The sequence below is a fragment of the Procambarus clarkii genome, chromosome 18 (assembly GCF_040958095.1).
Source record: "Procambarus clarkii isolate CNS0578487 chromosome 18, FALCON_Pclarkii_2.0, whole genome shotgun sequence".
Taxonomy (NCBI): domain Eukaryota; kingdom Metazoa; phylum Arthropoda; class Malacostraca; order Decapoda; family Cambaridae; genus Procambarus; species Procambarus clarkii.
In genome coordinates this window covers 14,879,341-14,896,562 of record NC_091167.1, presented here as the reverse complement: position 1 = coordinate 14,896,562, position 17,222 = coordinate 14,879,341, and the positions used below count along the sequence as shown (strand labels likewise).

Sequence of the window (17,222 nt, the reverse complement as noted above, 5' to 3'; positions counted from 1 at the left end):
AGGCTGGCTAACATCAGAACGGCGTTCAGGAACCTGTGTAAGGAATCATTCAGAATCTTGTACACCACATATGTAAGACCAATCCTGGAGTATGCGGCCCCAGCATGGAGCCCGTACCTTGTCAAGCACAAGACGAAGCTGGAAAAAGTCCAAAGGTATGCTACTAGACTAGTCCCAGAACTAAGAGGCATGAGTTATGAGGAAAGGCTGCGGGAAATGCACCTCACGACACTGGAAGACAGAAGAGTAAGGGGGGACATGATCACAACCTACAAAATCCTCAGGGGAATCGACCGGGTAAACAAGGACGAACTTTTCAACACTGGTGGGACGCGAACAAGGGGACACAGGTGGAAGCTGAGTACCCAAATGAGCCACAGAGACGTTAGAAAGAACTTTTTCAGTGTCAGAGTAGTTAGCAAATGGAATGCATTAGGAAGTGATGTGGTGGAGGCTGACTCCATTCACAGTTTCAAATGTAGATATGATAGAGCCCAATAGGCTCAGGAATCTGTACACCAGTTGATTGACGGTTGAGAGGCGGGACCAAAGAGCCAGAGCTCAACCCCCGCAAGCACAATTAGGTGAGTACAATTAGGTGAGTACACACACACACACACACACACACACACAGAGTATACAGAGAATGACAGAGAGGTGTGTGAGGAACTCAACAAGAGGTTCCAGGAGGTCTTCACAATAGAACAGGGTGAGGTCACTGTGCTAGGAGAAAGGGAGGTAAACCAGGCGGCCTTGGAGGAGTTCGAAATTACGAGAGAGGAGGTCAAGAGACACCTGCTGGATCTGGATGTTAGAAAGGCTGTTGGTCCAGATGGGATCTCACCATGGGTACTGAAAGAGTGTGCAGAGGCACTTTGCCTGCCACTCTCCATAGTGTATAGTAAGTCACTAGAGACGGGAGACCTACCAGAAATATGGAAGACGGCGAATGTGGTCCCAATATACAAAAAGGGCGACAGACAAGAGGCACTGAACTACAGGCCAGTGTCCTTGACTTGTATACCATGCAAGGTGATGGAGAAGATCGTGAGAAAAAACCTGGTAACACATCTGGAGAGAAGGGACTTCGTGACAAATCGCCAACATGGATTCAGGGAGGGTAAATCTTGCCTTACAGGCTTGATAGAATTCTACGATCAGGTGACACAGATTAAGCAAGAAAGAGAGGGCTGGGCGGACTGCATTTTCTTGGATTGTCGGAAAGCCTTTGACACAGTACCGCATAAGAGGCTGGTACATAAGCTGGAGAGACAGGCAGGTGTAGCTGGTAAGGTGCTCCAGTGGATAAGGGAGTATCTAAGCAATAGGAAGCAGAGAGTTACGGTGAGGGGTGAGACCTCCGATTGGCGTGAAGTCACTAGTGGAGTCCCACAGGGCTCTGTACTCGGTCCTATCTTGTTTCTGATATATGTAAATGATCTCCCGGAGGGTATCGATTCATTTCTCTCAATGTTTGCGGACGATGCTAAAATTATGAGAAGGATTAAAACAGACGAGGACTGTTTGAGGCTTCAAGAAGACCTAGACAAGCTGAAGGAATGGTCGAACAAATGGTTGTTAGAGTTTAACCCAACCAAATGTAATGTAATGAAGATAGGTGTAGGGAGCAGGAGGCCAGATACAAGGTATCATCTGGGAGAGGAAATTCTTCAGGAGTCAGAGAAGGAAAAAGACTTGGGGGTTGATATCACGCCAGACCTGTCTCCTGCAGCACATATCAAGCGGATAACATCAGCGGCATATGCCAGGCTGGCCAACATACGAACGGCATTCAGAAACTTATGTAAAGAATCATTCAGAACTTTGTATACCACATATGTCAGGCCAATCTTGGAGTATGCAGCCCCAGCATGGAGTCCATATCTAGTCAAGGATAAGACTAAACTGGAAAAGGTTCAAAGGTTTGCCACCAGACTAGTACCCGAGCTGAGAGGTATGAGCTACGAGGAGAGACTACGGGAATTAAACCTCACTTCGCAGGAAGACAGAAGAGTTAGGGGGGACATGATCACCACATTCAAGATTCTGAAGGGGATTGATAGGGTAGATAAAGACAGTCTATTTAACACAAGGGGAACACGCACAAGGGGACACAGGTGGAAACTGAGTGCCCAAATGAGCCACAGATATATTAGAAAGAACTTTTTTAGTGTCAGAGTGGTTGACAAATGGAATGCATTAGGAAGTGATGTGGTGGAGGCTGACTCCATACACAGTTTCAAGTGTAGATATGACAGAGTCCGATAGGCTCATGAATCTGTACACCTGTTGATTGACGGTTGAGAGGCGGGACCAAAGAGCCAGAGCTCAACCCCCGCAAACACAACTAGGTGAGTACAACTAGGTGAGTACACACACACACAGGTAAGGTTTACAGGGGCCTGGTAGCCTGGTGGATAGCCCGCAGGACTCATAATTCTGTGGCGCGGGTCTGTTACCTAGCAGTAAATAGATACCTGGGAGTTAGTCAGCTGTCACGGGCTGCTTCCTGGAGTGTGTGTGTGTGTATGTGTGGTGTGGAGAAAAAAAGTAATTAGTAAACAGTTGATTGACAGTTGAGAGGCGGGCCGAAAGAGCAGAGCTCAACCCCCGAAAGCACAGCTAGGTGAATACACACACACATACACACACTTAGGGGTCTGGTAGCTGAGTGGATCGCGCGCACGACTCGTAATTCTTTGGCGCGGGTTCGATTCCCGGACCAGGCAGAAACAAATAGGCAAAGTTTCTTTCACCTTGAATGCCCCTGTTACCTAGCAGTAAATAGCTAGAGATCTGGGAGTTAGACAGCTGCTACGGGCTGCTTCCTGCGTGTGTGTGTGGGGGGAAAAAAAATTGTTAGTAGTTAATAACAGTTGATTGACAGTTGAGAGGCGGGCCGAAAGAGCTGAGCTCAATCCCCGCAAGCACAACTAGGTACATACAGATAGTGCGGGGTCAACACTGGTGGTACGCGAACAAGGGGACACAGGTGGAAACTGAGTACTCACATGAGCCACAGGGACGTTAGAAGGAACTTTTTCAGTGTCAGAGTAGTTAACAGATGGAATGCATTAGGCAGTGATGTGGTGGAGGCTGACTCCATACACAGTTTCAAGTGTAGATATGACAGAGCCCAGTAGGCTCAGGAATCTGTACACCAGTTGATTGACGGTTGAGAGGCGGGACCAAAGAGCCAGTCAGAGCTCAACCCCGCAAGCACAACTAGGTGAGTACAACTAGGTGAGGTGAGTACATCCCCAGGAAGCAGCCCATAGCAGCTGTCTAACTCCCAGGTACCTATTTACTGGGTACCTGGGAGGAGCAGGGGGCATCAGAGTGAAAGAAGCTCTGCCCATTTGTTTCCGCAATCGCCAAGGACCGATCCCTGGATCCTAGCATTACGAATCCCGACTCAGCCACCAGGCCCCCACCCACCAGTGTGACCGCTGCCAGACCAATGATCACACTTGATGTGCTCTGGTGCCATATTTGATGTAAAGTGTGTTCCCCCTTTGCTGGAGCCATATAGATAACACAGTGGCGTTGGCTGTTTACACCGTGGCGGCTAGCGTGGGTTTGTTTACACTCTTGTCACTTTCGCGGATATCAACAAGTGAATGTCTTCGACACTATATACGTCGACTCCTGGTTCAATCTTAACGCCGAGCGGACGTCTTGACACCATCTCCACCTAGGGACCGCCGGATCACGTTCTGTTTTTGCGTTGTGGATTTCATACTGCCGTTTGGTATCCCTATTCAACGGTCCGGTTGTACGACGCCGGGCGCACATATTGCCATGGGTCACGGGATTGTTGGTAGATATAATTTTTTGACGTGTTCTGGCTGGTTCTGCCGGCGGGGTGACGGTGTCCGGCGCCGGCTTGGCCGAGAGGTGCCAGGGGTTGGCGGGTCTTGTTGGGCTCCTGGTGTGCCCTCAGCCGTGGTGGGCGGCCGGCTTCTGCTCTGCCGGGGGACACTGGATGACTTTTGCGTTTTAGTTGGGGGCCGAGTTTTGGTTTTGCTACCTGGTGTTCTCTGTGTGGGGCAGGGCCGGTGCTTGTCACCCTGGGGGACTCCTGGGGCTCCCCAATCATCTGCCTGTCTGTGTTTCTTTTCCGCGAGGCCTATTAGTTAACAGTGAATGGCGTCACTCGTTTCGTGATTAGGCTTGGCGTTTCACCTTTCCTGGCTTCCACGATCGTCGTCGCCCCTATATGAACAACAACAACAATACTTTATACGTTGAAGATAATATTCTACATATAAATATGTGTTTGGTATTCACTGATTATGAATGTTTACGTGATGTTGAAAGCTGATTTCCCAGTTTGTAACACGACATGACTCACTTCGTTAACAGAGCGAGAGCCTCAAGAGGTGCTCGCTTGACTGCCTCTTCCTGGATCTGAAAAATTGCTTGAGGCAAATTTCTGATTATTTTTCACAGTTTTAAGTGAATATTTTGAGATAAAGTTTGTTTATAGGATATAGATAATATTGACTCAATGATGATTAAGTGTTACTTTGCTGTGATAAAATTCTTAGTTAAGAAAGGCTTGTAACGTAACGATGTCGACGTCACTTAGCTGATTAAGCGATTTGTGATGAGTGGACGACACGTGGATTGTTTAGTCTATACATAACCTATCACGCCACATGCGGCCCTTGTCCTCGTGACCTCTGGGATGTATACTGTTGATGTAGCATGTCTACATAAATACATATTAGATTGATATATATATGTTTGTGGTGGAATTTTTCCAGAAGTACAATTAGAGCACGGAATTTCCGGCTGCAATGAGGACACTGAGGTGTGGGCTCCCGACGGGGGAAGCACTGAGGTGTGGGCTCCCGACGGGGGAAGCACTGAAGTGTGGGCTCCCGACGGGGGAAGCACTGAGGTGTGGGCTCCCGACGGGGGAAGCCATCATTCTTGGACTTACAAAGACACCGTTTTCTCCATCATCATTATGTCTCTCGTGTCCGTAGACTGCTGCACCAGTATGAACTCCTCTCCGCCCGGCAGAGAGAGCTTCTGCGGTGTTCCTTGTTACGTACCTCTAATAGATACGTAATTAAATAAATTAATATGTACATTTATAATTGTGTATAAATTACAAGTATGTATATTGATATACTTATATGTTCTATGTTAAATAATTTCATGTTACATTGTTGGCGTTAGGCCCAACGTATCGTGGGAATGATTGTTTTATTTCTTTGTGTACTCAGTTTCCCATGGGAACTAATGATTTATATGTGATCATATGTGGGTAACATAGGTGAATAATAATTGGGTGAACTGTATCTGGCAAATTGTCGTGGGATAGTCCGCTGCTGGGTGAGCATGCCATCATTCCCCTTTGTATGTGTATTTTAATTACTATGTAAAGAAATAATTACCTTCTTTTTGTTATACCTATATGTATTGACCATTTATTAAGTTAGTTTAAGATTACTCTTGTCATAATGTATTGCTCCATTGTAGAAATAATAAATATTGTAACTTTGGCAAATTGTTCGCGGGGCAAGGCAATGTTTTGACTACCGCGTATATTGTAAGTCAGTAGCTGTTCCAGAACCAGAGAGAGTAACATCTTGAGGAGTTAAGTTTTACATTATTGTTCTGTCATAACCATACATATAATAATATTATATTAATTTCTGGGAGAGACAGTGATATTTTTAATGTGATATATTGTGACCAAATAATCATCTGTTTGCTATTGAGATTTATGTAATATATATATATATAAGTTTTATATGTATTCTTTCAGTCCTAAAGGAAGATTTTTAACAACGTGCTCATTACTTATCAAGGGGTTATACTGGTGACCCGCTCTTGTGAACAGCAGTTTTTTAGTAACCCTAGACCTTTTTTTTTAAGTTAGCTGTTGTAGGGTCACGAGTCGTAACGTACGATAGGTAACATTCCTCCAGCTTTCGGAGTCTATGTCGCAGTTCTTGAGGAAAACCTTGAGAATTGCGGCATAGACTCTTGAGAGTGTCCTTAAATCTCTTCTATTGTCCTCCAATATAACGTTTTCCCCTGCCTTAGTTCACCATAGAACATCTTCTTGGGGAGTCGTTCATCAGTTATGTGAGCATCATGCCCTTCTGAGCATTGTGTAGATGCTCGTCGTGCCAGCCTGAGCAAGAACGTCTGTACCTAGCACATCGCCTCTCTGTTTCACTTTTAGCAACTTTTAGAGGCAGCTCAGATAGAAATGGTTTAGCTTTTGTGTGTGTGTGTGGCCACTGTAGATAGTCCAGGTGTCACGAACATCGAGGAAGGTGAGCTGACCGACCGCTGAGTGGACCTTCAGTTTGGTCTCAACCTGAAGTCCTCCTCCATCCCAGATATTGATTCGAAGCCTTCCAGAAGCTGCAGAAGCTCTGGTGCTCCTGGTCCTCACCTCCTCATCGACTGCCTGTGATAGTGTACTGCCGAGGTGTGTACACCTGTCTGCGTTGTTGAGTTCCTGGCCACCGACGGTGATAGACGGCTCAGAGTAGTCACAGCCTGGAGCACAACCTCTGTCTTTTTTGGCGGAGATAGTGAGGCCAAAGTTCATGCAAGCCTTGGATATGATCAGTGGTGTATTGGATGCCAGCCTCCGTACTGGAGTTGAGGGCGCAGTCATCCGCAAATAGAAAGTCACGAGTGGCCTCAACTCTGACTCGTTCTGACCTGAACGTCCTTCAGGCTGAACTGAACAGAGATCGACCCCAACATCACTGTCTCTAAAAGCATCGATCATCAGTGCAGAGAACATCAGGCTGAAGAACCTGGGAGCCAGATGGCAGCCTTGTTTCACACCGCTTGTGACCCCAAATGGCTCTTGAGTAATTGCCATGGACTGGAACTCTGGCAAACCTGCCGTCATGGCGTTTTTTTTTTTTTTGCAGGTATATTCCTGCACGGGCCTTAAGCCTCTGGCTGGCCCACTAAGTGTTGCTTGTTTCTGTTTTACTTGGGCGGAGTGTGAGTATTTATGACTCGTATGGTCGCTTCATCATGGCATTGTTGCACCATTTCGATATAAATATCTGGGCATTCAAATTTGGCTACACTTCTCTAGAGGCCTACATGGTTGACAGTGTCAAATGTCTTCGTTAGATCCACAGAGGTTGTGAAGATTCTGGACTTTCTTGACACTTCTCTTACAGTTATCTGGCAGCAAAGATGATGTCAACAGCATCTGTCTGTCTGTCTGTCTGTCTGTCTGTCTGTCTGTCTGTCTGTCTGTCTGTCTGTCTGTCTGTCTGTCTGTCTGTCTGTCTGTCTCTCTCTCTCTCTCTCTCTCTCTCTCTCTCTCTCTCTCTCTCTCTCTCTCAGAAAATATAATACTGTAACACAAAGTAATTCCTGTTAATCGTTTTCGAGTAAACTTTGAACATGAGCGGGTAAAGAGCGGGAATACGCATCAAAGCCTCGCGGTTAACACAGCCCGTGAATTTATTTCATTTCATGAAAAATCGCAGGGGCTCGTTTTATTGGCCGACCATTATTAAACGGTGGCTGTTGGGCAGACCCCGACTGCCCTATGACACTCGCATACCCTTCATGTCTCATGTTGGAAAGTTGGATCAGGCTATCCCCAAGTGTATGGCTTCCTACTTTGGACAAGCAGACAGACAGGCAGACAAGCAGATAGACAGGCAGACGGACATGCAGATAGACAGGCAGTTAGGCTTGCTAAGAAATCTAAATCATGAAATTTCATCCCAACACAAGACACATGAAAACTAACAGCAGTCGACCTGGAGCTGCCGTGAAGTACAGACGTGTCGCCTGGCTTCTGGTGGTTTGGGGTGGTTGCCGTTTTCGTCGCCAGGTGGTGTGGGCGTTTCTGCCCCTCCCCTGCTGTTGCTGACCAGCTGCGTGTTGACGTGGCGGGCTTGCCATGGGAGGCCATCTTCCTCCTATTCTCCGGGTAAACTCTGTGGGTCTGGAGTTCACCGGTCGTGCTGGATATGCAGACGTGGAACTGGTTATGTGCGACTTGCTCCGTGTTCCTGTGATGGCCGTTTACGGTATTGAGTTGGTGACTGCCCACTGGATAGTTATCAAGATTGTAATGGAGGAGGAGTACCGAGATTTCCTCCGTCGTTATGAAGGGCGTTCGTTGCCATTGCCAGGTGGTGCCGGCTCTGTGTCCATCTCGGACCGTAGTGGTGCCCTGACTTATGTCAGTGTGCATGGGGCGCCCCTGGAGTTTCCCGAGGACCTCCTCCGACGTTACTTTCAGAGGTGTGGGGTGGTCATCAGTGTGCGGGTGAACACGCTCTCCTCAGGGCAGTATGCGGGTAGGTGGACGAACATTCGCACTTTGGGGATGCGCCTGTGGTCGGATATTCCATCTTCTGTCTGGCTCATGGGGTACTACGTCCGGGTGTACTATGTCCGGCAACCCCGTAACATTTTCCAGTGTGGCTTGATGGGGCATCAGGCTGCTGGGTGCGTTGCGGCTCCGGTTGCTCCCATCAACTTGTTCCGAGAAGAGGATTTCTCGCCGCTCCCTCTGGAGGAGGACTCCGGGGGTGAGGAGGTGAACGTCCCGCTAGCTGATGAGGCTCCCCCAGCGTCGCCCGACGTTCCCCCGGTTGTCACAGACCCTCCTCCGGATGTTGTGGTGCCATCGGTAATTGATACTCCTGCTCCTGTCATTGGCCCTGCTGCTCCAGTGGGCCTTCCTGGTGCTCCCTGTGCGGCGTCGCCGTCTGCTCCCTCGTCTTCGGCTGCTGAGTCTGGCCCTGCATCCTTGCCTCGGATTCCTACTGTGCTTGGTGCTGGGGTGGCTGCGGAGCCTCCTGCTGTGTGTGGTCCGGTGTCCCTTGTGGTGGAGGCTGCTGCCGTTCTGCGTCGGGCGTCGGTTCGTCCGGCTGGTGGTGCCCGTGTTTCTGGGTCCGCTTCCTGCTCTGATGATATCCGGCCGGAGCCCAAACGTTCCAGGCGTTCGTCTACTGCCTGGGCTGATGTTGGGGACTTCAGTGACTGTGGGTCTTCAAGTGTTGACGGCGTGAATCCGGCTGAGTCGTTGTCTCCGCGGGTGGTGGTGGCAGAGGTGGTGGCATCAGCACCAGCATGTGCCTGCTGGTGCTGATGCCCGTGTCTCGGGTGTGTCTCCTGTTTATTCCCCGCCCGGGGGCTCTTCGCTGTGGGGTGTGGTGGCTTCCGCTGCCAGGGATGGTGAGGATGCTGGTGCTGGGCGTAGCCTGGTGGTGACTTTACGTAAGGATCCGCGCCGCCGTGATTCCCTGCAGTCGTCTGATGGTGTGCCCGTGGCCGCTGATGCCCCTGTGGTGATGCCCTCTGTCGAGCCCCCTCCTGCGGTGCTGTGCATTGAGGACCTGGAGGCCCGGGTTGCCGAGTTCCTGCTGCTTGACCGGCCGGAGGATTTTTCTGATGGGCGGGTTCCGAGTGTATGGGATAGGGTGGCAGTTACTCGCGTCTGGAGGGACACCGTGTGGGTTCCATGTCTGCGGGTGTTTGTTGCTGGGGTTCCGGTTCGCATGGCGCCCCCGGTGTTGGGTCAAGCCTCCTGGACGACGTGGCTGCTTTGGGAGGCGTTCAATGTGCGGTTCCCACAGGACAGGTTCTCAGGCAAATGTGTCCACTTACCGTAGTTGTTGTTTTTGTTGTTATTCATGGCTTGTGTGCTGTGCAAATTGTCTTGTTTTGTTTCTTGTTGTTCTTTATGTTGTGTTTTATTCTCGGTCCTTCAGGCCAGTGTGTGTATGTTGTTGTGTTTGTACCTGTTTGTTTTCTGGTTTGTGTGGTTTGCTTGATTATTATTATTGTTTATTTTGGCCTCGCCCTTTGTATGTTGCGGGGCGGATGGTATAGTGTTTTTCACAACAGTGAAAACAGTGTTTTTCATTGTTTGATATTTTTGTTTTGTTTGGTGTGTATTGTGATTGTCCTGTTATGTTTCCTGTTCTGCCTCTTGATGTATATTTTGTTTTATGCAGTGTTTTTTGTTTTGAGTTGTTACTGTGCTTGCTTGTTTGCCATTGTATAATGTTTTGTGTCTTGATGTATGCTGTATTTTTCTATGCATTTATCATGTTTGTGTTTTGTTGTGCTGTGCTGTCGGCCCTTCTAGCCGGTGGTCTCTTGTATTATTTTGTTCTGTTTTCTGTGTTTTTATTGTATTTAAATTGCATGCTTTGCATGTAAAAATAAAAAAAAAAAAATCATGAAAAATCGCAGGGGCTCGTTTTATTGGCCGACCATTATTAAACGGTGGCTGTTGGGCAGACCCCGACTGCCCTATGACACTCGCATACCCTTCATGTCTCATGTTGGAAAGCTGGATCAGGCTATCCCCAAGTGTATGGCTTCCTACTTTGGACAAGCAGACAGACAGGCAGACAGGCAGACAAGCAGATAGACAGGCAGTCAGGCATGCTAAGAAATCTAAATCATGAAATTTCATCCCAACACAAGACACATGAAAACTAACAGGAGTTACTTAATCGCAAAACAAGAATAAACCACAGCTCTCATTCGGTCAACCCATCCTCAGACCAAGTCCATTCCATCCGGCGGTCGACCCCAAAGACGCATTCATCAATTTTTATTTATTAACATGTTGTTCATCCAAAATAAGAATTTCTCAAATATAGATTATTATTATTAAATATTAACATATTGTGCCTATTTTGTCATTGGTTAGGTTAGGTTAGGTGTTTAGGTTCTGTTGGCGATTATTTGTATTTGTAGTACGTGGGTGAAGCATTTACAGCGTTGTGGTTCGAACACCAGTCGTTAGTGAAGCACTTGTTCCGGAAGTGTTCGATCGTCATCAGTTGTGAGTCGTATGTAAATCATTTTTCATTCATAAACAGCGGGTTTGCGGGTGCATGGAATGGACTGTGGGTATTTGTTAAGAGGACAGGCTGAATAAAAAACACTTTCCATACGATTCACAACTGATAACGTCAGAACATTTTTCGAACAGTGCTTCACTGACTACCTCTGTTCGAACGCAACTCTAAAAATGTTCCACCCTCGTATTTCAAATAAAATAATGAACATAACCTGAACACGAAACCTAACCTACGCCTATACATGTATAATAGTATTAAGTTATATATGAATAAATTTATTAGTAGGAGCAATGAGTTTGATTCGACCCTATGTGCTGGTTCCTCTGGTTCCTATTCCACTGAATCTTCTAGGGTTTCTGAGGCTTCCAATGAAGCCTAATCAGGGTTTCACACGATGCCTCCATGCACTGGTTCATGGGACACAGCGCAGCAAACACACACACACACATATCAAATTGTAAACATGCAGCTTATTCCTTATTCCGCGAGAGAACCGCCAATTGAAACTCGCCTACCCCTTCAGCCAGCCAATGAGAATGCAGGACAATCTTTAATGTTTATCTGAAACGACTAATCACATCTCTGATCACAACCACATGATGTATATGTTGTAGGGTTTTTTTTTTTTGCATGAACTTTACGTCCACCTCTAAGGACGCTGCATTGAATCTTATCAAAATGCACCAGACTCATTGAAAGTGGTAAATAATATTGGGAGAGCTCACGTTTCAGTTCACCTCCCAGCACGCTACTTACTGTGAAAGTGATGGAGCATGAAGCAGCACTAGGCTGCGAGGCAGGTGTGGGTCCACATCCTTCACACACTCGTACAGAAATAAGTACAGATATTTCATCGATCCTTTGATCTCGCAGAGTATCGTAGTATATGTTGAAACTTGAACTGATCCAATGCAATAATTGAAGATAAATATAACATGTACATACTCAATCTGTGATCTTCACAAGCACTTGGGTAGACCAACACTAAGGCGCAAGGCTTTTACCAAGAAGGATTAATTTATTCTTTAATCATTCCTGTTATTTTGACAATAATTAGTTCTTTTTCTTTTCTGCCTATGAATGATTTGCAAGAAGCTACATTTGTAATTTTGAATTGGTGAATTGAATGATCATAATCTCTCATATGTACTTACAATCTGCTCGAATCAAGGAGGGGATCAAGTACTTACTTGTACTTTGTACCTAAGACCCAATTTTCAGAATAATTGAATTATTAGGTAGGGAGAGAATAATAATAATAATAGTAATAATAGAAGGTATTTGAACTATATGATGAAGTTTAAAAGATTTAAGTAATTTCAAGTGTTTCTTCAAGTACCTCAAACAATTTACTGGAAACATTTAACGAGTTAAAACTTGAAAATAAGATGTATTGACTCACTCTTACTTAAGTACTTGTGATTCAGTCTGCTGCCACGGGAGACATCTCCCGTCACGCAGGGTGCAGTCGCACCTCCACAGATCTCCAGTATCATCTGTTGATACTGATAATGGCTCAAAAGGGCCACCACTTACGGGCTATTCATGCCCGTGCCACCTTTTGAGTGGCTTAATCTTTATCAATCAATCAATCAGTCTGCTGCCAGCACTCAAGGGCATAGAAGTTCATTTCTTCTATGCCAGTTGCCACGCGATTTCTGCTCATTGTAATTATTGTAACCATTTTTTGTGGCAGCATTGATGAAGTCACTCGAAAGGCGATTAATCCAATATAAGGCAAGCAAAATATTTTGCTTTCCCGGTGTACTTAACTCCACACTTTAAAGCAAAGCGGTGACAGGATAATTTGTGGAAATCTTAGTTAACAACTGAGTTTACTGCACAGATCACAGCAGCCTCGCGAACACTGGCCGCTTCAGTAAATACTTATTCTCGGCTCCAAAAAACACGTAAAATATTCCGTTATATGGAAGATCCTGAAGCTTATGAACATGTTGCTGATACTACTGATGACAATTAGAACAAACACTTCCTCAACATGCCATGTGAACCTGCAGAGAGAGAATCATTTGGATTATTTATAAGATTCGTTGTAACAGTTAGCCTAGCCGGTGAGAGCTCGACTCTACTCAAGAAACTCTCAGCATCGGTTAAGGGAAGTATTAACATTGGTGGACGACGTCCCGACCACTTCGTTGCCGCTTGAGTGATGGGAACTTTGAAACACTCATGAATGGGAAGTACAATAATCAAACGAATAACATTTTTCCGATTTTTTTTAAGTCATTAAGAAATGCTGAGTTTCATAAGTTCATGTGACCGAGGTAAAGACACATTGTGCTCCTGTTGTTTATTTCGTGGTAATGGTTACCTGAAAGTTTTACTCTCAGTCTGACGCATTCATCTTAGATAATTTCCAGTTTGACTAAATCATCATTTATATTTTTTGGGTAAATAATAGTTTCAGTTAAATATGAATGGGTTATTTATATCGCCCACAAAAGTATTTGTACATGTATTTGATATTTAAGTACTTTGAATAACTTGACTAAATTTTCTACAACTTGTACTTGAACTTATACACTAATTTACCTAAAGTTCCAATACTTAAGGAAAACTTCTTAAGCCAAGTCTGGTTCGAATGCTAAACCAATTTTTATTTATATTTTGTCCAAATCATTATTAATTTCTCTAGTGTCCACTTTTTTACAAATATTCCATGGAATTTCATTAGCGGAACCATACATAGAACTAGTGAGTTCTTCAATAATAAATCCTTAACGATATTCAAACTTTTAAATTAAATTTTAAAATTCAAAAATGTCAAAGTTGAATTAAAATTTGGTAGGCTATCGAGATTGTCTCATCCTAAGGGGGTAGAAATAGCCTAAGTTACTCTACCCCTTTGAGATGTATTTCTTTCTTGTCTCAATAAACATACTTGAATTTGCCTCATCCTTTGAACCTTTTTAACCTGTATGTGGCATCCTTCTCTGCACGGACAGGGTACGGCCACATCGCACCCAAGACTGACTGGGGCAAAGTTGTGACCATCATCTACGCCATTCCGGGGGTCCCGCTGATGATGCTATGTCTGGCTAACATCGGCGACGGGATGGCCCACTCCTTTAGGTTCCTCTACTGGAAGGTGTGTTGCTACGCCTGTACCAAGAGACCCAAGAAGAAGAGGCGAGGCAGATCCATGCGCGGCTCCAGAAGGTGAGCCAATCGCTACAACTTACACTTTCTTGTCCCTTTTATCAACGAATATCCTTGTCTTGCCACAGTAACTGTAAGTAAATACTTATTACCCAGCGTGATGTCTCTCGCCTGAATTAGGTTGTCGGTAAGTTTACATAAGACTTATTTGAAAGAGATTGATACCTTTGCATCTCACCCTCTTCCCACTCTCTCCCTACCTCTCCGTCCTCTCCAGTATAGTTCCACCCTCATCTTCCACGCCTCGCACGACAGGAAGGGAGCCCAAATGCCAGGTTGTGTGCCCCGCTCATAGTGTGTGCGTGCGCGTACCACCATTTTCCGTACGGGGGTTTCGCAGCTGTAACTGTCCCGGGAACTATAGCATCCGTCTGGCCTTCATTCCTAAGTTTAGAGACTATACGAAGCTAATAGTTGAAAATATTAGTATGGTATGTTAGATAATTGTTTGGTCCATATTATAGGGTTTATTCATATAATTCACAAAGAGCAGTACATGTGCACTATGACTTTCAAGGTTGTATAATAAGAGGTGACATCATTGATGCCCAGTCTGGTGCAATGGAGCCTATTTCTTACTAAATATACACATATAATCTGATAGATTGATGGATAGTCTGTATTGCGTGATTGCCGTATATACTGACCAATGAATAGCACATACAGTGTATTGCTTTAAACGTGGAAATTAAGGGTGGAAGCATCTCTGTTGCATAATTTGACTTACCATGTTGCTTGGCTCACTGAATGTCTTCAGATCTTCGTAATATAAAGACTTCATCTTAAGAGGACAAGGTATACTAAGCATTGCCCTTTGTGAGAGGCTACCGGGAGGGCGGTGTAGTGCCTCTCTTGCAACTGATTAGTGGCTTTGTACACGATATATTATGTAGTGATGTTCTTATAGATAATTGCTTGATCTTTCTAAATATATGTTATATATAATTAACAGTTCATATTAGGCGTAAATTTTTTAATAGAATATGGCACACGGTGTTTGACACGTGCTGCCAAATGTTGGTTCATTTGATCATTATGTCGGATGAATATTTTGGCGAGTTCTGATGAATAATCTCTTGCTCTGTATTATGAGTTTGAGTTGGATATTTTCGCTCATCTATGCAATCTCAAGTCAAATCTTTTGATGATCACTGTTTAATAACTCGTTGCTGATCTCCACATGATTGACCAGTGTTTCATTGTGTACCAGCAACAGGTTCACAATATTGTGAGTCCTGATGGACATATTTACAGACTGGGTCAGGAAGCAGTCTTCGACCACCTTCAAAAAATTCCTTTATTCCTGGATTTCGTGTTCTTGAGTTTCATCAATTCTTGCATAGTTCAAGTCCATAACCAAACATATATTGCTCTTTCTAGAGCTTCTTGACACTTACGGCCGGATGCGTCTGCTTTCTGCTTCGTTAAGAGCCTCTAAACTACTACGATTAGAAGCTTTTCGCTGCCCTCAGCCACTTCTTCCTCAATAGTATCAGTATGGTTCTGATCCTTTACCTGCTTAGTGCTGCGTTTCTAATCCTCATTTACAAATATCGAAACTCCTGTACGCTGCTTCTCTCTCTTATGTCTGCGTGGAAAGGTTTGTAGTAGCTAATTCGATAATCTGCAATTAGGTCTGCTGAGACTTGTTTAACCATCACTGGGTGAGTACTACCAAGTATCTCTGTACAACTAGGGCTCTAAGACAATTCTTCTTATATACCAGCAAGCATTCAGAAGGATGCTATAACGATCTAGGTTACCACTGACTCAGAAGTGAAGGTTAGATACGTGACACATTTGACCTGGATTTCACTTTAATGATTGGCACTGCTATCCCTACCTAAAATTCTTAACCCTATTCAGTGTGTTACCAACCCGTCCCCACCAAGACTCCGAGCACCCTCCACAACACACCAGGAGACCCCTTACACCCCGCCAAGCCCTGCACGCCCGACCTTTCCCCCAACACCATCTAACCATTGTTTACTGGGGTCCAGGGTGTTAGTGGGGTCAGTACTTGGTAGAGCACAAACGGGGGTCAGTGCCTTGGGAAGTAACGTCTAATATGGGAAAAATGGCTTGAATCAATAATCACAAAAGCCATTCGTCTTAATCACCAAAAAATAGATTAATAAACGACTCACAACCAAGTTCTACTGAGCGCTGCTCATATTGGACAAATTTGCTATCATTCTTTTCCAATCTAATTGATGCAGTTGATAGTAGGAAGGTTTGTGACGTGGTGTATCATGACTGACAAAGCTTTTGAAGGTGTCACATGAAAGATTGATTAAAATGATAGAGGCTCACGGTATTGAGGGTGCTATAGTGACTTCCGTTGGACTAGGGTATGGTTATACCAACGGGAACGAAGAGTTGGTATAAATAGTGCTAAGTCAGAGTGGGAAAGTGTTGTAAGTGGCGTGCCTCAAGGCTCAGTCATGGGACCGCTGTTACTGACCATATTATTATTCATTGTGTCGAGGGACAGTTAGACAGTGTATATATACATGTTAGACTTGTATCAAGGTCCCCCCCCCCCATCCCGAAGGAATGGCCAGAAATATTTGCAAATTTGCAGACAGTACCAGAATTGGACGTGAAATATATTGAGAAGGCTAAAAATCACTTCAAGACGGTTCAGATTGGCTGTCAAAATGGTTGAAAGATTGAAAGAAAGTAGTTTAATGCTGATATATGTAAGGTTCTGAGATTAGGCAATGATAAAGATTCAAAATATCAGATACATGAGACTGAAATTACGAAATCTGATTGAATAAAAACTATCTGGGGTCAAGATCAGCAGGAATTTAAAGCCAAACAAATAAATGCATAAATGTTCGAAATATGGTAAATTGGACACTTGGATTTATTTCTAAAAGCGTTACTAATAAATCCCCTGGTGTTGTTCTTCAGCTATATCTTGTTCTTGTTACGCCTCATTTAGATCATGCCGCCAAACCAACTCGTTCTCGCAAATTCGTAAAGTCAATATTGACTTATTAACTACGTGCATAGATGATATACTAAACATAATAGATACCCTTAAAAAGATTCATAGAAAACACCGACCTTACCTAACCTTATTAGTATCTTAAGATAAGCATCTTATTGCTTCGTAATTACAATTATTACTTAACCTATACCTATTATAGGTTAGGTAATAATTGTAATTACAAAGCAATAAGATGCTTATCT

General features: G+C 44.7%; 1 protein-coding gene across 5 annotated transcripts in view; it reads left to right on the top strand.

Annotated features, from left to right (window-relative positions):
- LOC123754481 (TWiK family of potassium channels protein 7) overlaps positions 1-17,222 on the top strand; it is a 386,952-nt gene that overhangs the window by 346,439 nt on the left and 23,291 nt on the right. For all 5 annotated transcript variants that reach the window (XM_045736927.2, XM_045736928.2, XM_045736926.2 and 2 more), the window contains one exon: positions 13,808-14,021. In XM_045736927.2, the coding sequence (XP_045592883.2) occupies positions 13,808-14,021 (214 nt within the window). The remainder of the gene's footprint in view (positions 1-13,807; positions 14,022-17,222) is intronic.